Source organism: Lepeophtheirus salmonis, chromosome 1, assembly GCF_016086655.4.
Source record: "Lepeophtheirus salmonis chromosome 1, UVic_Lsal_1.4, whole genome shotgun sequence".
Lineage (NCBI taxonomy): Eukaryota > Metazoa > Arthropoda > Copepoda > Siphonostomatoida > Caligidae > Lepeophtheirus > Lepeophtheirus salmonis.
Window position 1 is genome coordinate 18,802,136 of NC_052131.2, and position 25,436 is coordinate 18,827,571.

The 25,436-nt window shown below is 33.6% G+C and overlaps 1 protein-coding gene across 3 annotated transcripts; it reads right to left on the reverse strand.

The window, feature by feature from the left end:
• Positions 1-19,596: 19,596 nt before the first annotated feature.
• Positions 19,597-25,275, reverse strand: LOC121119931 (solute carrier family 2, facilitated glucose transporter member 8). 3 transcript variants are annotated; one of them, XM_040714782.2, is made up of 10 exons: positions 25,037-25,275; positions 22,009-22,115; positions 21,810-21,951; positions 21,583-21,753; positions 21,337-21,504; positions 20,800-21,011; positions 20,601-20,741; positions 20,360-20,545; positions 20,093-20,305; positions 19,597-20,022 (listed from the first exon to the last, which is right to left on the reverse strand). In XM_040714782.2, exons 2-10 carry the CDS (start codon positions 22,075-22,077, stop codon positions 19,795-19,797), a joined length of 1,530 nt encoding a protein of 509 aa, XP_040570716.1. In that variant the 5' UTR covers positions 22,078-22,115; positions 25,037-25,275; the 3' UTR covers positions 19,597-19,794. The 3 variants fall into 3 exon arrangements, with proteins under 3 accessions (XP_040570716.1, XP_040570709.1, XP_040570724.1); XM_040714775.2 differs by having other exon boundaries at positions 22,009-22,266; positions 25,037-25,252; XM_040714790.2 differs by lacking the exon at positions 25,037-25,275 and adding an exon at positions 23,309-23,434.
• Positions 25,276-25,436: the final 161 nt, after the last annotated feature.

Sequence of the window (25,436 nt, forward strand, 5' to 3'; positions counted from 1 at the left end):
TGGAACATTTATTTTTGACATGAATTCATGGGCATTTTTTTTTGTTCATACCCTTTTAAATACAAAACTCATCAACTGAACTTCATTAAAAAGTAAGAGTTGAATAAATTTGGACATCAAAACATTGGAAAACGTTTTGATGTACGTTAATTGGAATTTCTGTTTACTCACACATACTTATGTTACTTTTTCTTTTCTGAATTAATATTTCTGATTTATTGTTGCTTATGTATTCTCTATATGTTATTTAATTAAAGCTGTACGAAACTTAATTGCATTTAAGTAATTCGGAGTGGGGACCCAAAACTTGCAGTAGCATGACTGAATGATAAAAAACGTGATTTCTATGAATTCAAAGAAGTCAACTCAAAACCGATTTGTGAATTGTTTAAATACTATACTTAACTAGATATTTTATTCAATATGTCCTCTTTCACAAGCAATAACAGCCCCCCTCACACCGGCGAACAGATTAACAACTTTGTGATAAATGTCATGCCCATGGTGTATCATGCTGTCATAATGACAGCTTGGAGCGAATCTAAATTTAAATAGGAAATACAGAAGTAATTATACTCCAAAATGCTCTAAATTGCAAAGTCTAGGGATTTGAGGTCAGACCTAGAGGAGTGCTCCATGTAGGTAGATCAGAAGTCAACCATAACCTTGCTGCAGAAGTTTACTTTCTGACAAGGTGATTATTGGAAATTTGAATAAAATTTCATCTGTTACAGTAAACAAGATGTCTAGAAATTATTAGTAAAGCAAGAAGAAAATCGATCAGTTAGGCAATTTATAGAGGTTTTTTTCCAACTCAGAGAAAAATAAATCTTGTCCAACCTGCTATGTCAAACATAATCGCAAGAGTGCCCTTGTAATTTTATTTGCAAGACCTCAAACAAATAAGGAGCTATCAGGTTTATTTTCAATTACTACAAGATATCAAATAAAATAGAATGTTCAATGACAAAATACTGTTGATGATTCTTTTGGTTCATTTTTTAGCTTTCTAATCAAGACATTACTGTGACTGGAAATTTGTTTGCATATATATTTGATGCATAAAAATTAATATTTAACTGAAATATCTGTTATTTTTAACTTTGGAAATATTTTATTACATAATTTTTGCAATATTTACAAAAATAAACCAATGGTTATTTTTTCAATGACATTATTCTTCAAAACTTTTATGTTTTTGCAAGTAAGTTTAAATATATGTCAGTTTGTGATTCTTTTCAAAATGTTAATAAATTATATTTATTATTTTTTTTGCAAGAAAAAGTGTAATAAAGTTTTGCAAATGTTTTTGCGAATTTCGATTTGGCAAATATTTTTCCTTGGATTTTTCATCAAAAAAAAAAATTCAAGAATATGTATTGGTATGTTATTTGAAGTTTATAACATTTTCATAAATTAAATTCAAACTCGGTAATTGAAAGCTAGCCCTTCTTTATTTTATCCGAATAAAACCGAAAAGTTATCTATTATTTGTCGAGTGAAGACGTGCTAGTCTTTCATGTTGCATAATTAAATCTGAAAAGTGAAGCTATAGTTGTTTTTATAATTGAACAAGTAGCGTATAGTGTTATTTGATGCCTTTTAAACGAGGTGTTTATTCCTTTGATAGGATTTGTACTATTAGGAATCCTTTTTGACATATCGTCTAGTTAAGATCGTCGATATCTGTTTATGCAACTACTCTTCATTTCTCTTCGCTCATCGCACTCGGAATAAACATAAATTAGAAAACAGTTTTTTTGATTAATATTTTACTATTTTAACAAAATAAGATGTCAAAACGTTGTGTATTGGTTCTATTTGACATATAGTGTGAAAGGGAGCCAAGTTTGCTCCCGTTTTTTGTTTTTTTGTTTTTTTTAATATATTTATTTATCTTTGGTACATATTTTGGTGCTTTAGCTAAATACATATAAAAGGGAATGGATACCCCCACAGGGGAAGAAGGATCCAGAAGCCTCACTTATCAGGTTGATAAGATTATGGGTCTAGAGCTGAAAAAAGATAAAATTGAGCAGGAAAAAACCTGTCATGAGGATTGTCACGACTCATTCCATGAGTTTCAAAATGAAATAACATAAATCAACAACGTTATGACTAAAAGTAAAGAGAAAAAGATTGAGACGACCTCCTTATATTCAGAGGTTGTTGGACAAAACTGAAAGAAAAAATAGGTCATTCATTCATTTAAACATGATGGAAAGGACATGCAAAATTCAGAAAAAAAAATTGATTGAAATTCTCATTATTCGTCTGTGAAACGAGTAATGGTAGAAGGACCTCATTCAAACAAATTATTCTAGATAATGTTACCTGCATAGCTAAGGATGCATTAGGGCTTAATTTAATGGAAGTAAGATATGTCACATATGAGACACTGCATAGACCTGAAATAATTTTCATGAAGCCTCAACAGATGAATTCACTAGGGAAAAAAGTCACACTTTCTTTTTTTATTGATCTGAAGGATAAGAAAAATAATTATTTCAAGACATGAGTTGAATGTCAGTGACCTATGATGAGGTGGCTGACCATTTATCCCAATTCATAAAAGTAGAAGGCATTAAAGTGGCGCAACCGATGCCATGGATCCCCAGGACATAAAAAAACACCTTGTTATTTCAACAATTTCCCCATCTTTTAAAGCAGCCCAGTTTCTCCTTAAACATTATGGCAAAAGAAACCCCCAAAAGTGCGGCTTCTTTTTTACCTATAAATGGAGCTATTTATCAACTAGAGTTTGATAGGGCAACCAAGCAATGTTCTAAATTAATTGAATCTAGACATGTCAAGGCCAAATGCAAACGGACAAACAATCATCTTCACAGAAGAGGTCAATTAAAAAACTCTCCAAGTTTTGAGGGACAAGATAATGTTAATGAAACACTTGAGGAATCTACAAATAAACACAAGGAGATTGAAAGAGAAAAGGAAGTTACGAGTCAATGAGTTCAAATAAATAATCCTGCAGACAACTAAACAACAGAGACTCCGACTAATGAATCAAACAAGATAATTGCTAGGGAAGAAAATAGGATCAAAAAAGAATGTAACTCTCAAATGGATGAGGAAACTGTGGGGGAAGGAAAGTAATGGACGGAAAAAAATAAAGAAAAAAAAAAGTCAGAGGAAATTATGAAAATTCCAGACGAAGACATATTACCGGATGAAAACCAGGATACTAAACATAAATCTGACACACCCATTGAAAATCGAATCGGAGTTTCAGGCATTGATTTGAAAAAACTGGTTGTGGGGGCTACAGCTACTGAAAAACAGGAAGGTGCCTTAGAAAAGTTGAAGAAACCAAACAAAAAACAAAAGACGCAAACATAAGTGATTATATGTTGACGTTAAGACCTAAAGCTGGGTTTGTTTCAACGAGATTATTTCCTGATACAGGATTATCCCCCGATAGTAAAGAAACGTACCACAAAGTGCAAAAGAGGTCGGGGTTGCGGTAATTGTTATCAAATTTAAATCTATTTTATTATGCTACAGAATGTTAAAGAAACTATTTTACTTCATATGACTTTGGATGCCCTTGAGAGTATATGGAGGGAAATATGGAAGACTCAGCCAAATAAAAAATAAATTTTGCACTACATTGAAGCCATTAAGGAGACTGACTATTTTAATGGCGTTTTTAAATTGATGTTCTTATTTTTATAGATAGTCTTAGGGCCTTGTTTTGTTCTTATAAATTAATAGTGTAAAAGTTGTGAATTTAGTATTGCCGGTTGCCACATTTAATTTAAAGGGTTTCCTTAGCTTTCGGGGAAGGTAGCTATCCCGTTTATATACCCTTAAGGCGTGTAATAGAAGAAAAAAAACTGAGAGCTACAGTCCCTCAAAGGAGATCAACTCGTGCAGGTGAACACTACACTATTCCCGTCCCTGTTCAAAACAGCAAACCATAATTATTTTCTTAATAACATTTTTTTTTTTATTTCAATAATAATCATACTTATAAAACATAACAATAAATTTAAAAATAAATTAACTAATTAGCTACACATGCAGTTTTTAGTCGATTAATTCACTGCTTTGTAGGTTTCCCTTGTCTATCCAGAACGAAGTAGTCTTCATATTTTTACGTAATTTTTAAGGGTACTTCATACGGAATATCAAGGGTTCCCTCATAGGACCGTTCATGATAAAGGCACTCTTTGCAATGCGTAACTTTTTCTCCTCTAATGAGACACCTCGCCGAATGGCCGAGTGATGATTAGCTTTTATATCATGATTAACTATTTTCTCCCTTTCAAAATAAGTCAGGGAGAGAAGTAGACCGAATATCCTCACCATACACCTCCAGTGCAGGAGTAATTCCCAGAGTCACGTCGAGAAATTGACCTCAACACCCTAGAGCCGTGATCCAATTTTTGTCATATTCAGAAAGCCTGGATCTCAATGCCTCTTTTAGCGTCCTAGGTGCCCTTTCGACCAATCCATTGGCCTTTGGGTGGAAGGGGATGGTGTATTTGTTGTCATTTTTTGAAATTCCTGCACATACGTCGGAGATGAACTATCTGCCTAGATCTAAGGAATTGAGGATCAAATCTCAATATATATCCCACTTGAATTGCCTCAGCAACGGAGCTGTAGTATTTTTCAGAGGCACTGTTTCTGACCATCGTGTTCTTCTATCGATTATTGTCAGTAAATAACTTGTTTTATTAACGAGGGCGAAAGGACCAACTAATCTATGTTAATTTGATGAAACTTTTTATCAGGTACATCCACATTCGGAGGCTTCTTGTTAACTTGAGTTGCGATTTTTGCCTTAGCATATGTATTGCAACTACCAATGAAAGTCCTCACGTCATCCTTAAGGCTTTCCCAAAAAAAAAGAGAGGATACAATTTTTTTTGTTGTGGCTTGGACCCCTCTATGGCTTTCATTAAGAACTTTCCAAAAAATTCACCACTAGTGATGATAGGACTACTACTCGGGGGACTGGAGTGTGTATGTCACATATTATTTTGAATCAATTCACATCTTGATGTTTGTGATTATCATCCAGTTGTGCACCTTCCTGCCTCTGAACCGTTGAGAATTCCTCCCTGTCCACCAGGCCGATTAGAATGTTGTTTAGTCTAGAAAATAAATTTGCTGGAACATTATCTTTACCATATATGTTCTGCAATTTAGTTCCATATTCAAAAAATTTACCAAAATAACGATAAACTTTGCTTGACCATGTAGGATTCTTAGATTTAATAGCGTCAACTAGGGGCCGATGGTCTGTAAATACAGTTCTGCAATGAAAAATCTATAATGTCGAAGGGTTTTTCTAACCAAAGAGCTCCATCTTAAACGTAAAATATCGAGTCTACGTTGCATTTGAAGCCTCACTAAAGAATCCCAATGGGACGAAATTCCATCGATCATCTTGCTGTTGCAGTACACTATCAATAGCATTGTCCGACGCATCAACAGTGAGAATAGGGTCCCTCTTAGGGGAATAATGCGCAAGGGTAGCAACACTGGAAAGAGTATCCCGTAATTTGAGGAACGAGGAGTTGCCTTCTCCACGGACGAACCTTTGAACTTATTTAACAATTTATACGATTGAGCTATTAGTGTGCCTAGGTTGCGAACAAATCTTCTTTCAAAATTCTATTTTCTCCATACTATAAGCAAATCAGAGTCCGTCAGAACGTGAAGTACATGATTGATGTGATTGTGACGTTCTCTTTATGACAGTGAAGTCACCATTATATCGTCAATGTAAGCAAATACAAACTTCATCTGTCCAAATAACAAATTCATCAAATGTGTTTGCTCGACATAAGAAACTGATAATAGTCACGCTTGAGATCAAATTTGGTGAATTATTGCAACCATCAATATTTTGTGAGAAGTCGTTGATATGAGGCATTGGGTACAATCTTGGAGCGTAAGTTTTTTCAATTGTATATAGACTCATACAATAAGCCAGGAACCAGCTTGTTTTTCCACCTCATTTATTACGGATGACCATTGGGATTTTGACCCTTGCAAAATTCCCGTTGAGATAAGTTTGGATATCTCCACTTTAAGTATAGCTTAATTGTCTGGAGTTATTGACCAGTAGGTAAGTAACAAGGAATGCCTTTTAGGAAAATCTTGTGTGGGACACCATGACAAGGCTCAGATTATAATATCTTTTCTGACGGAGGGGTAGCAAACTCAAAAATAATTTATTGTCGATATTACAGCGCTCTTCTATTGTTGTCAACACATTGTTACGTCGTAATATCTTACATTCCATATCAACAGACAATTTAAAATGGCTTAGGAAATTGGCACCAACGACAGAGTATTCTAAATTTGTTACAACAAAATCCTATTCAACCTATAATTCGATCCCTAATTTCTTGAAAACATATGTTTAGACAGGAGCTCCTTAGGCCGCAATCAGCTTGAGGAACTCGATCAATATAGCTAGAATGAGATGTATTCGAAAATATGTACTACGGCGGTCCAGTATCGATGAGGAGCAGTTTTTCATTACTACTGACAAATAAAAGGTTATTAGGCATTGTCTATACTTGTTTAACTTGACTTTTTGATGTAGGGTTGGACACACGACGACTGATTCGTTTTTTGAACTTATAATTCTTGGTCAAATGTGAGGTGTTTCGCGCTTTGTTTTTTTTTACCACATTTCCTATGGTACAATCATTCCAACCATTTACAAGTAGGGCAAACCGAAAAACCAGAACAGTTCTTGATGGTACTAAGCATATTGTGTTTCTTTGGTGCATTTACATTGTTATTAACAATCCCTTGAAGGCCGACCAATTATTATTAGTAAACGTCACAAACAATCCAACTCTATGGTCCTCCGGACGACTCATTACACGGATATGTTTTATGATCCTCCTATGGATGTCTGGGATGTTGAAGAGGTAACTTCTCAGACGGCTCACAATTTCGTGGCCAGAATGATTTTAATGCTCTTTGATAAGATGAAAAAGTTTTATATTCATCCTGGATTTCCAAATTTATATACGAATAGGACGTGCTGGTTCGTTAACCTTCACCTTCATAATCAAAGAAATCAAGGACTCCTTCGTCAATCGCCGATGGTAGTTGATTATCCCTTTCAGACTCCTCCGTGACACGACAATAATTGAGTTCCGCTTTAAGGCGCCGGAACCATGATTGGGGCATGCCCGGCCAAAAGGGGCATTCATAAATTACACTACTACGTGAGAGACTTCAGGACTTGTCTTAGATTTACTCATGTCAGAATCCCCCAGTCCCCTTGAAGCCAGTTTGTTACCATCAAGAAAATTTTGCAAATTCTTGAAAAGGTAATAAGGACTTGGTACCAGGAATGGACTATACGTTAGGTGCGATAGAACTTCCCATCCTAGCTCTCAGAGCTTCTGGCGTGTTGTTAAAGATGTGTTTGGCCAGGCGTTGTCTTGATGGAATACAACACCCTTTCCATTGACCAATGATGTGCGCTTCTCGTCGATCATCTGCTTCACTCCGGTCAATTGTTAATAATATAAATTGGAATTGAGTATTTTGCCTTTAAGTGCAGCTTATACTAGATTATTCAATCTCATCCAACACAAAGTGTCACCTTCTTAGCCGTTAATCTAGCATGCCAATCGTTTGAGCCACTTTATCGTGTTTTGATCACAATCTTTTTCAGTTGATGTTCTCATATCTGACCTATTTTCCATCGCCAGTCGCAATAAACTTGAAAAATGGATCGATTTTGTTACACTTGAGCAAACAGTCGCAAGTATCAATTAGATCCAAAAGGTTATGATGCGTCAAGTCGTGTGGCATCCATACATCGAGCTTCTTCATAAGGCCAGCCTAATACAAATAGTTCCAAACGGGTTTCTGGCTAATTTTCAGCTCCTCGGCAGTAGAGCAAGTACTCACATGCCGGTCTTACTCGATTTCCATTGCTTTATCGACATTTTGGATGATTTGCCTGCAAGAGCTTTTCTAATCTTCGACGTCCATATTACAGGAACATAATTGTTAGAACCACTACTTTATTTTTGCATTTAGCTACAAAAAATTCGGGTGCCTACTCTGCCTTTCACCTTGGTTGTTGTCATACTGAAGGATGTATCGAAGTATGTATTTTTTTTAGTTCCATTTTGGAACCATTAACTCACAACTTTTTATGATTATTTGTTTGTTTAGTCTATTTGAACACTAGATGACGCATCGAATTTCAAAACATCGTATAAATAGGTATAACTACGTGTACTTATTAATACTTAATTATTTTTTGGCAGTTGAAATTATGATTACTACAATTCAGATAAGCATGTTAAAAGTTCTTCTTTGCTTCTGCAAGGATCATTTTATGCATTTTGATAACAATTTGATACGTAAAAGTTCTGAAATATAATTTTATATTTATTTATTTCATGAATTATAGTATTATTTAACAAAAAATAACATGTAGGTATTTTGACAAAAAGCATAAAATCATAATTTGTATTTTTTATATAATAACTAATATTTAATTTTAGCTGAAAAATAGAATGATGTAAAAATTGCCTAACTTGGTTGTATATGGAAGGAGTAATTGCAATTTTTCTTGGAGGAAAAATAAAATCCTTTTATCACCTGTAGTCTTCAGACTTTTTATGAGTATTTGTTTGTTTTTTCTACAAGATGGTGCATCAAATTTCAACGTCATGATAAAAATAACAACGTAAACTTATTAATAGTAAATATTTTATGTTGCAGTTGAAATTATAAATACTGCAACTCAGTTAAGCTTGATAAAATTTTTCTACTTAATAGATAAATGACAATAATTTAACTCAGATATGTTCAAATAATCCTCAGATCAACCAGAGATACTCAGAAGTAGAAAACTTGAGGATTTTATCACGCTGATGCATTATGAATCCCAAGAGTTGTAAAATGGAATTTCCTATCGGTTGACATCGTTATGAAAATATAAGCAAGACATTGATCCGGGCATGACCATACATTACTATATAAATTAACTTGTGGAATACTAAAAAAAGATTATCTACCGTTTTCCAATTTATACAATAGCTTTTTAGATATCAGGACTAAGGTCGACTTTTTGTGGTTATCTGTCTCAAGATATAATGACTAAAAAGTATGAAAATATATGATTATTGTTGCAAGTCCCATCATATTTAATTTAAATATTTGATGCCAAAATTTCATTAACAAACACTTAATTATAGTGATAATTTATATGAAATCAAATGGCTACTACTTAGAAATTATTTTTGATTTAAATTGTTCTTACACAATTTTTGATAATGATACAGGGATAAGCAGGTAAATTGGAGGGTTTTTTTAAAGCGCTATCACTTTTTTACAAGAAATGTGAGATTGGCTGTGTAGTTGAAGCACAAAAAGTTTCATTCAAATAGGTGACCAAACAAACATGGAGCAAGGGAAAGGGTCAGCCATTATTGAAATGATTCGCGCAAGACTCAAGCCTCCCGCAATAGCCAAGACTTTATTGTACCCTAGTTCGTGGGTCTACAGAATGTATGACAAGTGGAAGCTAACTGACCAGTCTGAACGGAAGTCCTACACTCCAAGAAGTGACAATCAGAGGAATCCCACGTGTCTGGTGTCCTCAAACAATTGATTGATCGATCCCGATTACTATGCTTGCAAAAAACCACAGAGTAAGCACGCAGACAGTTTAGAGGGCGGTAAAGACCACCTTGAAGTTGACCTCCTACAAGCACTCAAAGAGGCACATCTCGAAATGGAAGATGACGGAAGTCCAGTTGACTAGGAGCCGCAACTTATAGAACTTCCTCAAGGATAAGCGTCGTCCTGTAACTTTCTTAAGCAACGAGAAAAAGTGGACCGTACACATGGTATCCAATAACCAAAATGACATCTTCTAAGGTGAAAAGAAGGGGAAGGTCCCCATGGTCTACACAGCCAAGTTTCCAGTTTTGGTCATGACGTTGGGTGTGATCGGATCCAACAGGACTGTGATGCCGCTTTAACCGAAAAAAGAGGGTCAGTTTTGACAAGTACTGCGAGGTCAGGAAGGACAAAGGCATCACGTGGATGAAAGCCAATGATAGGGGCAACAGGTTTAGCAGTACTTACCCCCCGCCCACGAGGCCAAGAAGACCCTTGACTTTCTTAAGCAGGAAAACGTCGACAACTTCTAGTGGCCGCAGTCCGAACCGAATCTTTCTCCTTGAGTAATCCTTAGGAAAATCTGGCAACCCCTATATTTAGGTAGCCACAAATGGCAACTGCAGTGATCTAAGATTCATTGCGGGACTCTATCACCCGTCACTATATAAATAGAGGTATAGGAGATTTTGTAATAATTGCTATGAATACGATTAAAATACAATATTAATATTAATTTATCTGTATAAACTGAAATTATTGTATTTTTTCTCCTATGTCCAACTAGGATAAATGTTGGTTGACTTACCCCAAAATTAAACTTCAACTTATATTAATTGTAGAACACCACCAACAGACGGAAGTAACGGACCGGAGTAAAGCCAATAAGAAGACATTTTTATTGGGGGTACAATCATACACTAACAATATATTCTATAAGGGATTACACTTAAAAAGGATGTACATAGACATAACAATTAAAATATATTAACACGTAAAACTGAAGGTACATTACCATCTATTTAAAACAAATCCCTACGTCATGATCTAAAAGTATAAAAAAAGACAATACATAACACCACCCCTCATTCAACTTGTCCTCGAGGACGAATTTGATTAATCTGTCTTTTAACCATTCCTTGTGGGGTCTGAACTAACCACAGCACATCCCCAATCTTCCCTTGTATAAGTCCAGCTCTTAAATTTTTCTTTATCCCATTTTTAATAATCCTTACTCCTCTTTCAGCTTGCCCATTGGACCCATATGGGGGAGAGAAGGAATGGACTGCCCCCCCATTTGGACATCTTTGCATTGAAAAAATCACTTGTAAATTGTGAGCCATTTGTCCGAATGTATTTTCTTCGAGAATCCAAAACGCGAAAAAAGTTGCCTAAGCGTAGCATCTGACGACCCGATCTGACCCGACATCCAAAAGTATTAAAAAATCTTTGTACTTTATCTTTCCATCATCCACATGGACTCTCTCCCATACATTCACAGGCGAGAAGGGAGTGAATTGTGACGCCGTGGCCGGGGCACTCTCCCGACATGTGTGGCACACTGATACAAAATTCTCAACATCATTATCGAAGCCGGGCCACCAAATGACACTTCCAGCCACAGACTTCATCTTTACAACGCCTCGATGCGTCAAATGCAACTCTTCCATAAACTTTAAACTTTCTTCTCAAAGGAAAAGGGACAATGAGGCGGACTGCCCAAAAAACAAGCCATTCTTGAGGGACAAACAATTCTTCCTTTGGGAGTAGGCCCTGAGGGTGTTACTGTCTCATAACCCCGTTCTAGCAGCCCCCACAGTGCTGCAAAGCTCTTGATCCTCCTGTAACGCGGACAGGAGGGACGATTCAGAAGAGCATGAGCTAGAAATAGCTCTACATTGTAATAATTATGTGGGATCATCCAGACACGGAAAAGCATCCGCGTGGGAATGGTGGATGCCTCTCACATGTTCGATTGAGTGATCAAACGTCAACAACAATATTGAAAATCTAGCGAGACGAGCGGAGACGACACTTGCCAAGTCTTTACATGAGTTGAGAACATATTGGAGTGGTTTGTGGTCTGTCTTGATCTTGAAATGACGACCAATCAAATATCTTTCAAACTTCTTCAACCCATAAATAATTCCCGTTGCTTCTTTGTCAATTTGCAAGTAGTTAGCTTAGCTCTTTGATAGCTTTCTTGAAGCAAACGCCACCGGGCGCTCCATACCATTTTCCAACTGTGCTAGAACGATCCCGAGACCAATAGGGGGAGGCATCACACGACAACACCAACGGCAGAGACGGGTCATAATGAATGATAACCGGTGAGTTAGCTATAGCAGGCTTTATATTTTGAAAACTCAAATGTCTTTTTTCAGACCATGAGAAGACAATGTCCTTGTTCAATGTTCGTGGAGGGAAGAAGCTTCCTCTGATAGATGTGGTATAAAATGACCATAGTATTGTACAAGTCCCAAGAACGAAACTCCTCACCCATCAGGATACACTGGCTGGGCTTCAGCCGACCTCCAGCATTCGAGATTCGACTGAACACTTCCTCTAAAATACGAAAGTGTTCCTCCTTACTTCTGGAGAATATGAGGACATCATCTATATAAACCTTGTCACCCCGAATACCACTCAATAGCCTCTCTTCAGCTGCCTGCACAATAGCAGGAGCCGAGGCAGACCATAAGGTAAGACGTTATATCTATAAAGTCCTAACTGTGTATTTATAACCAAAAACTATTTTGATTTTTCTTCCAATTCATATTGTTCATAACACCTCGAGAAATCCAATTTGGAGAAGAACCGGGCCTGAGTAAGTTCCTCAAACAATTCATCTAGATGAGCGACTGGGTGCAACATCTTGTCCAATACTGGAAAGATGGTTTGAGTAAAGTCGGCACAAACCCGAACACTTCCATCTGGTTTGAGGACTGAAACGATTGGAGAGGCCCATTCTGACGAATCAATCTTAGAAATGGTACCACGCTTCTCCATCTCTCGGATCTCCACAGCGACCTTCTCACGGAGTCCGAGTGGCACTGAACGTGCTCTGATGTAACGGGGACGAGCATTATCTTGCAGGTGGATCATTGTTGGTGTATGTTTCATTGTGCTTCCTTTGGAACCGTCGAATATAATGTTATGCTTCTTCTTTAGAATTTCCAGACGGGATTCCGTAAAAGTGTACATGTGTTGGTGGAATTGCTCAGCTTCACCAACCCGAAATCTAGGCAATCACGAAAACCAAGGATTGGCTGCCCAATAGGAGATACAATAAACTTACGAAACACCGGGTCAGAACCATTTAATGCAACCAACAACCTGATAGAGCTCAGAGTCTTGACCTTTCCCCCACCAAAAACCTCTATTGGACCCGTATTCTTGATCACCTTTCACATATCAACCAGATGTTTCGATAAGATATTCACGTTCGATCCAAGGTCGAGTAACAGTTTAGCTCTTCTCCCATTTATCCTCAGGAAGGCATAGACCCTATCCCCTACTCCATCATTCAACTGGTAAGGGATGGAAGAACTAGACGGTGCAGATGACGGACAGCATACTCTAAAATGGCCCATCTTCTCACACCGGGAACACTCCTTGCCAAACGCAGGGCATTTTGACTTCTGGAAGACATGGCTTCTTCCACAAAACTTGCAGTTCCCCCTGTCCATCTTTGGATTCGCCTTTTGTGTCGACCTTTTGGCCCCTTATACTCGGATGCCATTACAGTTTCACTCGATCCCATTTCTTTGGCGTGGCTGATGGAGATTTCCAATGCTCTGGATAATGGCAACACGTCTGTCAATTTTGTGCAATTCGGAAATTAAATGTAGTAAGCACACTAACTAACCACTTAAAACAAGGTTAATAGAAATACAAGTTTAAACCATAATGCAATGGGGCTTGCTAGAATTTTCAATTTGATGTATCGTACCAACTGCTGGACAAGATAGGCAGCATATATCTTAAAGTGCATAGAATTATCTTCCACTCGTTTTTCAATGACAAAAAAGGCACAAAAGTAATAAAGAAATCAAGGGTCCAGGTTATATAATTATCCATATTGATAATAAATCCCAAATTCTACCTTATAAATGGAACTGTGATTGAGATAAGTTATTTCTGCGTTATATTCATGAAAGTAACTGAAGGATTCTTATCAAATGAAATATTTTTCATAGAGTAAGAGACGAAGCAGAGTTGACATAAGATGAACATGACTTCAGAATTCCAATGAAAGAGCAGTGGATGGAGGATGATAACTCTTTTTGTTCCTCACTTGGGTGTTCAGTCTTTTTATGGAACTTATTAGTTCTTATGGCAGTATATGATTATTCCATAGACGATTTGGAGGAATTTACGTATTTTTGAGCATAGAGACAATGATTTACGAGATCAGAAGTCACTATCACAGACCTTTATGGGAAGGGGCATCTACACAATGAACTATTCTTCCATCAAAGAGAATGATATCCACCGAGTGAGGGGCACAGAGACGAGATCACAAAGAGAGGATCAGAAGACGTGTGGTTAGGGTATCCAAATGGAAAAATATACATTAATTTGCAATCCAGGCGTAGGAGGAACTTTTTTAAGGCATTTGCCTAAGAAAATTAATTATATTCAATAATGTATTAAGGTAAGCGGCAAACTATAGTCTTTATTAGAGGGAGATGTTGTACAAGAGCTATTAATAAATAAATAAAAAATAACAAAAAAGAAAGAGGACACGGAACAACCGTTTTCCTTTTCTAGTCTCAAACCAGTAATTTATTTGACCAAACGTGCCCAGCTTTACTGATCATAAAAGACGAAGTGTAACCCTGAGGATTAGTTGCAGAGTTATAATCGTAAGTACTTATTGGACTCAGATTAAAATTGAGGATCGAAATCAAAGTAATTTTAGCAGATGTTCTTATTTACATCCTTTTCCCCTTCCTTCGGCTGATTGTAGCTGATTTAATGAAAGCTAATGAGCATTATCATTTATCTCTTCCAAAACATTATTCAAATTGTCAGGGTTGTCATTAATTATATCCAATCAGCAGACATTTATATTATATGTCCTAAGAATCGGGAGTGGCTTTTTGCAATTGGCAATTCATAATACTAGAAACTAGTAATAGAAGATGTCATCATTATTTTTCATTCTTGAGGAGAAAACATATCATAATTCATAACAATTAATCACATAAAAAAAATATCCTTTAACTACTAAATACATATTTATTATTTCAATAGTTTTTAGAAACTTGTTGAATTATGTTGTGATGAAGTTTGAGATAAAATAACACAGTATAACACAAATTCATGAAAGGAATTTTTTATTGAATGCACATCACCTAATTAATTTCATTTTTTTTTTCACTGATATAACAAGATCCTTATATCCTGCAATGTTCCTCTCCATATCGTGACTCATCCAAATTTTGTTAAGTTTATGGAAATTTACACTTGAAAAGTAATTCCCTCTCGCTTCTCCATCACCAAGTCAATAGAGTATCAAAGAAAAATTAATGTTCTCCAAGATAAAGAAAGAACTTGAAAGGAAAGGGTATATTTCTTGCATTTGACGATACTACACTCACTTGATAGCAATGCGTAACTGCAGTGTTGATTTGTCCCATAGATTGTTATTTTTTGGGTTTTTATTATATCCTTAATTTGGAAGATGTTACAAAAGTCGACAATAAAATGATAACAAATATTCTTGTGAAAAGTATCAGAAATGTTCTTGGCTCCGATTTCAATGGCGAAAGACTAAGGTTTTTCATTAACAATCGAGCATTTTAATGAATTTAAGTAGCCGAAACTCTTAAAATACATTTTTTAATGTCACTTGTCTAGGTTATGATCTGAACAGAATATCAAGAGTAACAATATGAGTAGTATTAATATCAATACAACAAATTGAGAGAATTGGCTCCTAAAACCATCAATCACGTTAGCGAATTTTTTAATAACAAAAACACTCCTATCGTTAACTGTGAGTAAAATATAGTTTTGAAAGTGATGTCTCACATTTGTGTACATAATTTGACGGAGAATCATGTATGATAATGAAATTGAACATTCAATTATTAAACTTATGAATATAGTTAAATGGTCTAATAAATCATATAAGTATTATTATAATTATTTAATTTTTTAGGTACTTAAATTTTGCTATTGGAACCATTGTCTACGATGATGGACGAAAGTTTAGTCATTATAGACGTTGACTGCTGTAATAGGTATTTCATTTTTAAAATTAAAGTTAAATTTATAATTATTTATTAATATTCCTACATTTAGAACTTATGGGGGGGAATTGGGGTCAATCAACTATCTTCAAGGTAAATCCCAATGTTTCGTCACATTATCATACTCTAGACGTGAATTTCCGTCAGCTCGGACTTACTTGGTACATTTATGTACGACACTCCACTGAAAACCCTTTTGGAATCAAATATAGGAGCGTTTTTCTATCTAAAAAACTCACTATCGTGATTAATGGTTTCAGTTATCATTCTCTCAATTTGATGTATCCCTTGTTTTTCTCTATCCCCTCCTGAAATTTAGTTTTGAAAGGTTCAAAGGCAATATCTTGGTATAGATTTTTAAAGAAAGTTACACTTGGGAGTTTCGGCAATCTCTATTTCAATGCCTTAATAGTTATCTGGATTAGATTCAAATCTTGTTGAATTAATATTATTAGAGACAAAAGTAGATAATTCTTCAAAATATATTTCTCTTTTTAGATTGCATCTTTGTTTTCAACTATAACTATAATTAATATACTCTTTGACTGAAGTGATGTCCTCGGTGTGATAGTGAATTGTTATAATCACCTGAATTCTAAAAAAATTATTCACTTCAGAGATGATGGTGTTTGTATTTTAGAAGTAATCAGGACAGAGAGTTGCTATTCTATTCAATCCATAAGCTATATAAGTGACATGCAATATAATTGGAATATGTTTAAGGTTTTTGGCTGCTTCAATGGAGTACCTTGTTCCATTGGTAATGAAAACATTCACTCGTTTGTCACTGAAATCGGAGGCAATAACGTTGTTTATACTTATTACAGCAACACTTGTAATTTTGTCTACTTCCCAAATTAATGAGATAATGGATCATGGATAACACTTTTTTAGTTGGAGACTTCATTGACATGGTAATGGAGAAGCGAGAGTGAATCCCTTTTCTAGTGTAAAGGTCTATGAACTTAATAAAATTTGGATGATTCTCGAAATAAAGTGGAATTCGTTATTTAATGTGATTTTTTACTTTAAATTTATTTAAAGATTTGAACCCATGATTACGAAAACGTCATGTCTTGTCTTGGAAAATCTTGTGAATTCAATATACTTTTACTTAATTTATGAGCGATTAAAGAATATATAGTCAATTTACAAAGATATTTTATAAAAATAAAATATTAATGAATTTTGAAATAAAATAATTAATAATATTCTTTTTACATGGATTATTATTTTTAAATGACGAATGTTGAGCTTGTAGGTACAATGAGAAGTGTCTCTGATTACACACAATTCAAAAAATTTGTTTAAAAATAAATGTATTAAGTGTTATTATATGGAAACTATTTTTTTTTTAAACATGTATGAAGGAAGATTATAAACTATCAAATAAACATAAGATCTATTTTTTCTTGTACAGTAAAAAAAATAATTTATGTTATTATCAAACTCTAGTAAATATGTGACATGAATATAAATTTGAATAATGTGTTTAGAATTTTGTTGGCTAGATGATGTCGATTAAGTTAATCGATCATAATATTGAATCCGATTCCTTGCAATAAAAATATTTCAATTAAAAAGAAATATTTTATAATGTTTAGCAATTTTACGATCTAGCAATTAACCCTTGTATTATTAATGATATGAACGAAAATTATTTAATAAAATCATATTTATTGACTTAGGATCCGATAGGTAAACAGCTGCTCGTTGATTAATAGAAGCAACTCTCTCCAGGCCTTTGTTCAGAGCATTACCATTATAGGAAAAAATATCAAAACACAATCTGGGTTGTTTTCATCTTATTTGAACATTTGACAAGCTTTTCATCCTTGATAAGGACAAAGTAAGATAAAGGGTTAATACTTAATATCATAATGAAATCTTTCTTAACAATACAGGGTGTCCACGATAAATTGGAACTACTTTAAACTTCATCCAGTTCCATAATGTGGATATCCCGAATATTATATGAATCAAATAGTCCTAACATCATTTTGATTACGTTTTAAATATTGTCTTCAATCAAACAACTTATAATTAGCTCGTATGACACCCACTTAGTACTTTGTTTATTTTTGTAAAGATCTCAGACTTTCAAGAGAATAACATTCCAATATGTCAACAAGCAATTTATCTGCTTATAAGAGGATTCCTGATTCAATAAGTTTGGAAATAGCAACGACATCCAAATAATTTTAATAAAATTACAAAAGTTAAGAAGTCACTTATATTTTGAACAAATAATCACTTAATAGTTACCAATAACTATTTATAAGCAATAACAGAATAGAATATGCCTTGCAGACAAAATAATCAAAGAAAAGAGAGGCACATTATCTTTTAAGTCTAGAATACTCTTCCGCTTATTTTCTAATCACAAAAGGGACTCACAAGTGAAATCACTAATCAGGGGTCAGGCTTTAAGTGTCCAGGTTATATCATTATCCATATAAACCATACATTTCTGCATTATATGCATCAAGGACACATATGAAAGAAATCATTTTCTTAGAGTAGAAGACGAAACAGAGTTGACTTAAGGAAAAAATGACTCAAGAACTTCCATTAAGAAGTTGAGGATGAGATGAGAACTGTCCATGTTCCTCACTAGATCTTTCAGTCGATTATTCTGTCGTTTTATGGAGCCCCATTGTTCTTGTATGTAGAAGTATACGATGATTTCGTAAAAGATCTGGAAGAATTTATCGCGAGCATAGAGGCAATGATTAAAGAGGTCAGAAGACACTATCATAGACCTTGATGTGAAGAACATTCGTAAAACGCAGGATGTTTCTATTAAATTAGAGGATATCCACCGAGTGAGGCACAAAGACTAAGAGACAAGATCCCTTTAACATGAAGTTGAAGAGAGGATCAGAAGACGTATTTATATACAAATGGAAAAAATAGGAATTCCTAGGAACAGAAAAGAGGAGTAGATGCGGATGAATAATTTCGTACGAAGGATCCATCTTAATCATTATGAATTAAATGTATTTCCATGTAGTTCTCAACTTTTTTATCCTACTTCGGCTTCTAGTATTTGTCTTTAATAATAATTATGGAGTAACACTTATCAGTAGTGGGTAGAACTGAACTTAGTTCAGTTGTGACGTGATGAAAAAGTTTGATCCAGAGCCTTACAATAGAATCTTAAGCATTAAACCTTAAAATATTAAGCCTTAATGTTTTAAGGTTCTCCTCCCAACATTCTTCAAATTATCAGGGTTACCACGTTAATTCTCGGTTTCTTTTTTTTCACATACCGGCGGGACATTAATATAATATTCATCACTGCCAATCAGTCTACGACAGTAAGAAAAACATATGAAAAGCTTCATCTTGCAAAAAAAACTGTTAAAACGATGCACCATTGTATCTCTTAAAACTTACGGTCGCGTTACGTTACTTTATTCATGAGCAATTCATGCTATATTTTAATACTTAATTATCTCCTTGCTATTATCCTTTATAAAGTGGACACGTTCAATGCGAATCCTCATTGAAGTAAAAAATCTATATTAATAGTGAAAAGTATGAATATCTGTATAAATGAAAACGAGTCACCAGGTGCACTGTATATGTGTTCCATTATTTATAATATCATACACATATACACTTTTTTTTAAATATACGTTCACCAGGATTCCTGCAATTTTCATATCTATAAATAAACCTAATTCACAAGTTTTAAAAATATATTTTGTATATTTTTAGTAGCTATGTAATCTTAAATTTATACAAGTATATGAACAAAAACGGTTTAAAAAAATAACATAAAAATGTCCTTTTTTTAAAAAGAAATAATCCAACTTAAGAAAAAAAAACCTCCTTTAGGTAAAGAGGTAAGTACCTCAATCTCGAAATGTACTAATAAAATATATCATTATATTTCTGGTACGGTCCATCTCAATTTCAATATTTCTTCCTCTTCAACGTTTATTTCTTGGCTATTCAATACATCACTTTTCAAAAAATTATCTTCAATTTCATCCAGTCTCTTTCCATGCGTTTCCGGTAGAAAGAAATATGCAAATATACACATAATGACACACATAATAGTTGCGTAGGCAAAGTAAATACTTGTTCCATAGTCATGGAGCATAGAGGGAGCCTAAATTGAACAAAATAATCATGAAGTTGTAAATATCTATCAATAAAACATTTATGTACATAACACTTACGACTTTAGCAGCTAAAAATGATGATATACCATCAATAAACCCAAGGAGTCCGCATCCAAAGGATCTTACTTCGTGTGGAAATATTTCCCCTTGAATCATATAAGTGACTTGAAAGTAGCCAGAGCATGCAGCAATTGAATAAATAAGTAGCCCTATAGCGGGAGTCCATTGGAGTACATTCATTTCATTTGCATCTAGTGATTCAAAGAAATGCTAGAAGAAAGAATACTCAATATTAATCACAAGAATAAATATGAAGAGCCTTACATTGTTCAATAGATAATGATATACTGATATTATTGATGTTCCCAAGCCAATAAAAATCACACTTATAATGTAAATCTTCCTTATTGGTTGTTTCCTAATGAACAACATAGATAAGTTGCCGAAAATGGCTCGTATAATTGTTATAATCGATGCTGCATAATAAGGATTAACAGCCACTTGTATTTTCTGAAATAGTATCAATGAAAAGTTCATTCAAATAACTGCCTATTTTGATATTTACCTCCGCAAATAATACTAGATAAAATGCAATGATACTAACACCATTCCACTGACAAAAAACAGGAACAATCATAAAAAGAATAGAAAAGGGTTTCCAAAATGATGAATCCCGGAGTCGCGTGATTTTATTTCCAAGCTTTTTCTATAATATATCAGATAATGTTTGAAAAAATAGTCTAATCAACGTTTATGTATCTTACCATCACACTTAAATCATCCTCTTCGCGATGTTTTAATTTATTTAGCTTAGAAACTATGGATACCCTTTCTCCTTCAGCATGTAAAACACCATGAAAATATACAAGACTCTCCATTGCGGCCTCATCTTTACCATTTCGTAGAAGCCAAATAGGAGATTCATAGCAAGTAAGCAGAAGAAGGCTTCCAAGGATTGGGCATGTTGCAATAATACCTATAGTCAAAATAGTGAATAGAGAAAAACATTGGCATTTAAATATTTATAAATTATTTGAATGTTCATTTTATATCTTGAAAGAACGGACTCAATGATTCACATTTGCAAATATGTAAAGAAATTTGTAAAGCGTGACACAAAAAAAAACACATTACATTGATACAAACAAAAAATATTGCATAAGAGTATAATAGACAGACAATAAACTGCAGTTTTGTCTGCAATGATTTTTATGTAGCATTAAAATGCTATTCAATAAATAAATAATAAGTTTACGTATTCTACATTTGTAGTTTATTCAAAGTGAACATTATAGGCTTACCTGCGACAATTCTCCAATGAATAAAGCTTCCAAGAATTGTGGTCAAACTATATCCCGATAAATAAAAATTAGCTAAAAAAGTACCCGTAATACTACGAACATTTGGATGACTTATTTCACAAATATAGATAGAAATAGACACCGTTCCTGATCCAGATGCTTGACCACCTAATGAAATAAGAAATGGATTAATCATATCTATCATCCATTTGTATATTTAATATTTATTGATAATGATATTATTACACAAAAGTCTTCCGATTATGAGGAGGTAAAAGTCCTGAGAAAATGCAATGAGAAAAATCCCGGTAGTAGCAACGAGGCAGTCAATTAGAAGTGATATTTTTCTACCAAAAAAGTCACTTTGTAGACCTCCAAGTAACGAACCATAGACATATCCGATACAATATATACTTGCTAAAAATAGAGAAAAAAATATATATTAATTAAATTATTTGACAATAATACCTTACCAAACCAGGAACCTTCTTCATCAGTAAAAGATATGTCTGATGAATCCTTATTATTTATGACCTGAGGTAGAATGATGGAGGATAGAGCCAATACACTACCTTGCATGACTTGTAATAAATTTGCTATAAATGATGTCCATATCTGAAAACAAATATCCTTGCTGCTGAGATCACCTTTTAAATATATTTTAAGTAGTACCTGTCTATACGCAAATTTGGAGTGTATTTTGAACTTTAAGGAATCTTCTCGACCTTCTTCTTCCTCCATGACTGAATAGTTGTTAGTGTGCGTAGAATTTCTATCGACTTTATACAGAGAAAAATAGAAAGGCATGATATATTTTAAGTATGAAAACGTAGCTCCTGCAGTTATTGTATATCACTATGAAATCTTTTGTACAACTCTTTCAAGTCATATCACCAAGTATTAGTTAATGAATAAACTCATGTGGAGCGTCTAGTAAAAGGAAAAACAGGATAATAAAAAAAATACGACAGCTCCAAGATGTTACGCTATTAATAATGTTATGATAATGTCTATGCAGATAATAATAACAATATTTATATTGTTATTTTCAAAATAAAAACATTTCCACCGCCGCACTTTAATATGTAAATAAGGGTTCCAGGGCACCTTGGGGGGAAAACTTTCTGACGAAAGCATCCTTGCCGAACATAAATTTTTGCCAAATGACCACATTGTCGAACAGAAAGTTGGCTGAATGACCATATTGCAGAAAAAAAAATATACTTGATGATGATTCATGGTCCAATACTAAGTAATTACTATTTCCATTATTGTTACTCCAATTTTAAAAGATAAAATGTTCAACTATATGCCACGCATTTGCAATGATTAAGCGTTCATTAATTGATTTCTCTTAAAGTCTCTGATTTTATTATTCTCAAGACGGTTTTGTTATTGGATTTGAAAAAAAAAAATACACTACACAAGGATCATAAGTTCCTAGAAAAAGCAATAGACAGTATTCACTCAAGAATTCCAAACATCGACGTTCAACGGACATCAAAGTGAATTGTATATTTTCATATTAGCCAGGTAAAGCAGTGATTTATTAGGGGATTGTCATGAATTTTGTTACTGCGGTTCTAATTGCAGTTCGAGCCAAATATCTTCATTATGAAATAAATCAACTTATTATTAGTTATGGAGCATTTAAGGATGGCAATCTGTGGCAAATAATTAAACATTTAATCTTTTTAAATTAGAGTAACATGAATGGAAATCATAATTACATTCATGTTACTCTAATTTAAAAAGATTAAATGTTTTTTTGGGCTATGTGTTAGTTCGGAAAAATGGCATTCAGCAAAGTGTTCACACACGGTAAATATGGACACAAAGTGGCTTAATTTAAAAATATCAATATCAATTATCCATTTCCAGTAGAAAGGATTCCCTCAAAGGTGTACTCCCAAACCTCCAAATCTATTGAGGGACAAATTATAAAACATAATATAATTAATTAATACTATACATAATAGATATAGGAATCTTGTAGGCCGCGATATCCGTATGGTCCCCTTGTTTAAAATAAATATTTAAGAAGAAACAAAAAGGCGCGTCAACATTAAATTATCGAGTACATGGGGATGTTAGAGGATAGGTTAATAATAAACAACTGATATTGATCTTCCTTTGATCAAACTCGACTACATATTGACGCCTTTTCCATCTTTAACACATAGTTATGGGTCTTAATATCAGGATATTTATTGCAGGTATTACTGATTTACTAGATTTCTCCAGGTAGAAAATGAGCATTCTGGCTATAAAGTTACCCTTCCTTTGTTATCAGCTGTGGAAATGAATTTGAAACGTGTCTGTGATAATAATTAACTCATGCTACAAACATGTATATACTCGTATGTAAATAAAATCTAGAATATTTAACGATTTGTTATCATACTAAGATATAATCCATATTAATATATTTTATGTACGCTAATGCAATATGTGAGATTTGGTGTAATTGGAGTATAGATGTTCAATATAACTAGGTTTTAGCAACTACTTATTATTCAAGAAATATACCTAAAATACTCAAAAATAATATAAAATTAGATAATCAAACATGGATTAAATTATGACATATAACCATTTATTATAGAAAATTGAAATGCAATGCTATTAGTGAACACTGAACAGTACCATGACTATACACAATTTTTTCTCTGACTTCCAAACGTTAAATAAACCATTTTGAATTTATGAACAAAAAATAATCGAATTTATTCAACCAACTTTTTAGATAGTTATAAATCTATAAAGTTATTTAACTCTTAAGTTAAAGGATTTCCCAATTTCTTAATTGATCTTCAATACTCAGTAATTTTATTAAAAAGTAAAGTATGTCTCAATATCGCTCGAACACTTTTATTATATAAAGTTAATAACTTTTGTTTTAATAATTTTGCACATCTATTTTTTAATAAACTACTAGAACGAATCTTAAAGGTAGGTAATGAAAATTAAAAATATTTAATTTACAATTAGCTTATTTATTTTTAAATTCTAAACTAAAACGATTTACTATTAACTATAATTATATAATAGGTAAATTTCTATTGTAAAACCTCTTTGTATAGAAATTTTTTAGTTGTTTCAGTCCATTTTATGTAAATATAATCAAACCTGTACCCCCTTTTGATACTCTTGAAAAGGTAACATAAAAAACCATTGGAACCATTGAAAATATTGATTTTGGTAAATATATATTTTTTCTAATTTTTTTTTATGTGATATATTTATTGTCACAACCATTGCTAACCTGCACTGTTCCTTCTTCAACCATAATGAAGATACATACTAAGATTAACTCGCTCATCCTCCTCCTATTTCCCTTTTTAAATTCGTGTTTAATATACGTTCTAGATTTTTAATTTTTTATGGTGCATTTTCGAATTGACAACCCATACTTTAAAAAAACTGAGACACGGGGAATCGATCTTGTTTAATGAGAAAATCAAACTTGCCCTCCAGAGCACAGAAATCTCGTCTGATCAGAATAAATATGGCCTTGCGTATGTAACTCATAATTCTAAACAACTTTAATTTTTATGTCTAAAGTCTGTATCTATCTCTGTTTTTGAAATAAATGCGTTTTTATCATTGTTTTTCTAAGTGGGGCGTATTTACATCACAACAAATACACGTAAATTATTTTAATATTATGTTAAATAGGTATATAAAGTGGTGGTATTACTTTTCAAAAAAGATTCTCTTTCCAGCAACAGGCTTTTCCATCACATTCAATAACTTCTAACATCAATGCTGATTCATAATATTTTGATCTTCCAGTACATCTAACACTCGGGACACATCCTTTGGGTTCCTGGGGATGGTTACCAGGAATAGCACAAACAGTAAATATTCTAAATAAAAAATAAATAATCGGCTCATTCACTTTCTTCCGTTGGATATACATATAAAAATAACTTAGATGTTTATTGACATAATAATAAATAACGAAATTATTTAACCTCTTGAGTCAACAAAACATCTTTAAATTTTTTATTCTAAGAAAATGAAAGAATCAAGAAGTTATTGCTGCTTCAAAAAGTGTCCGAGCGGTATTAAGACATACTTAACTGTATATTATTAAT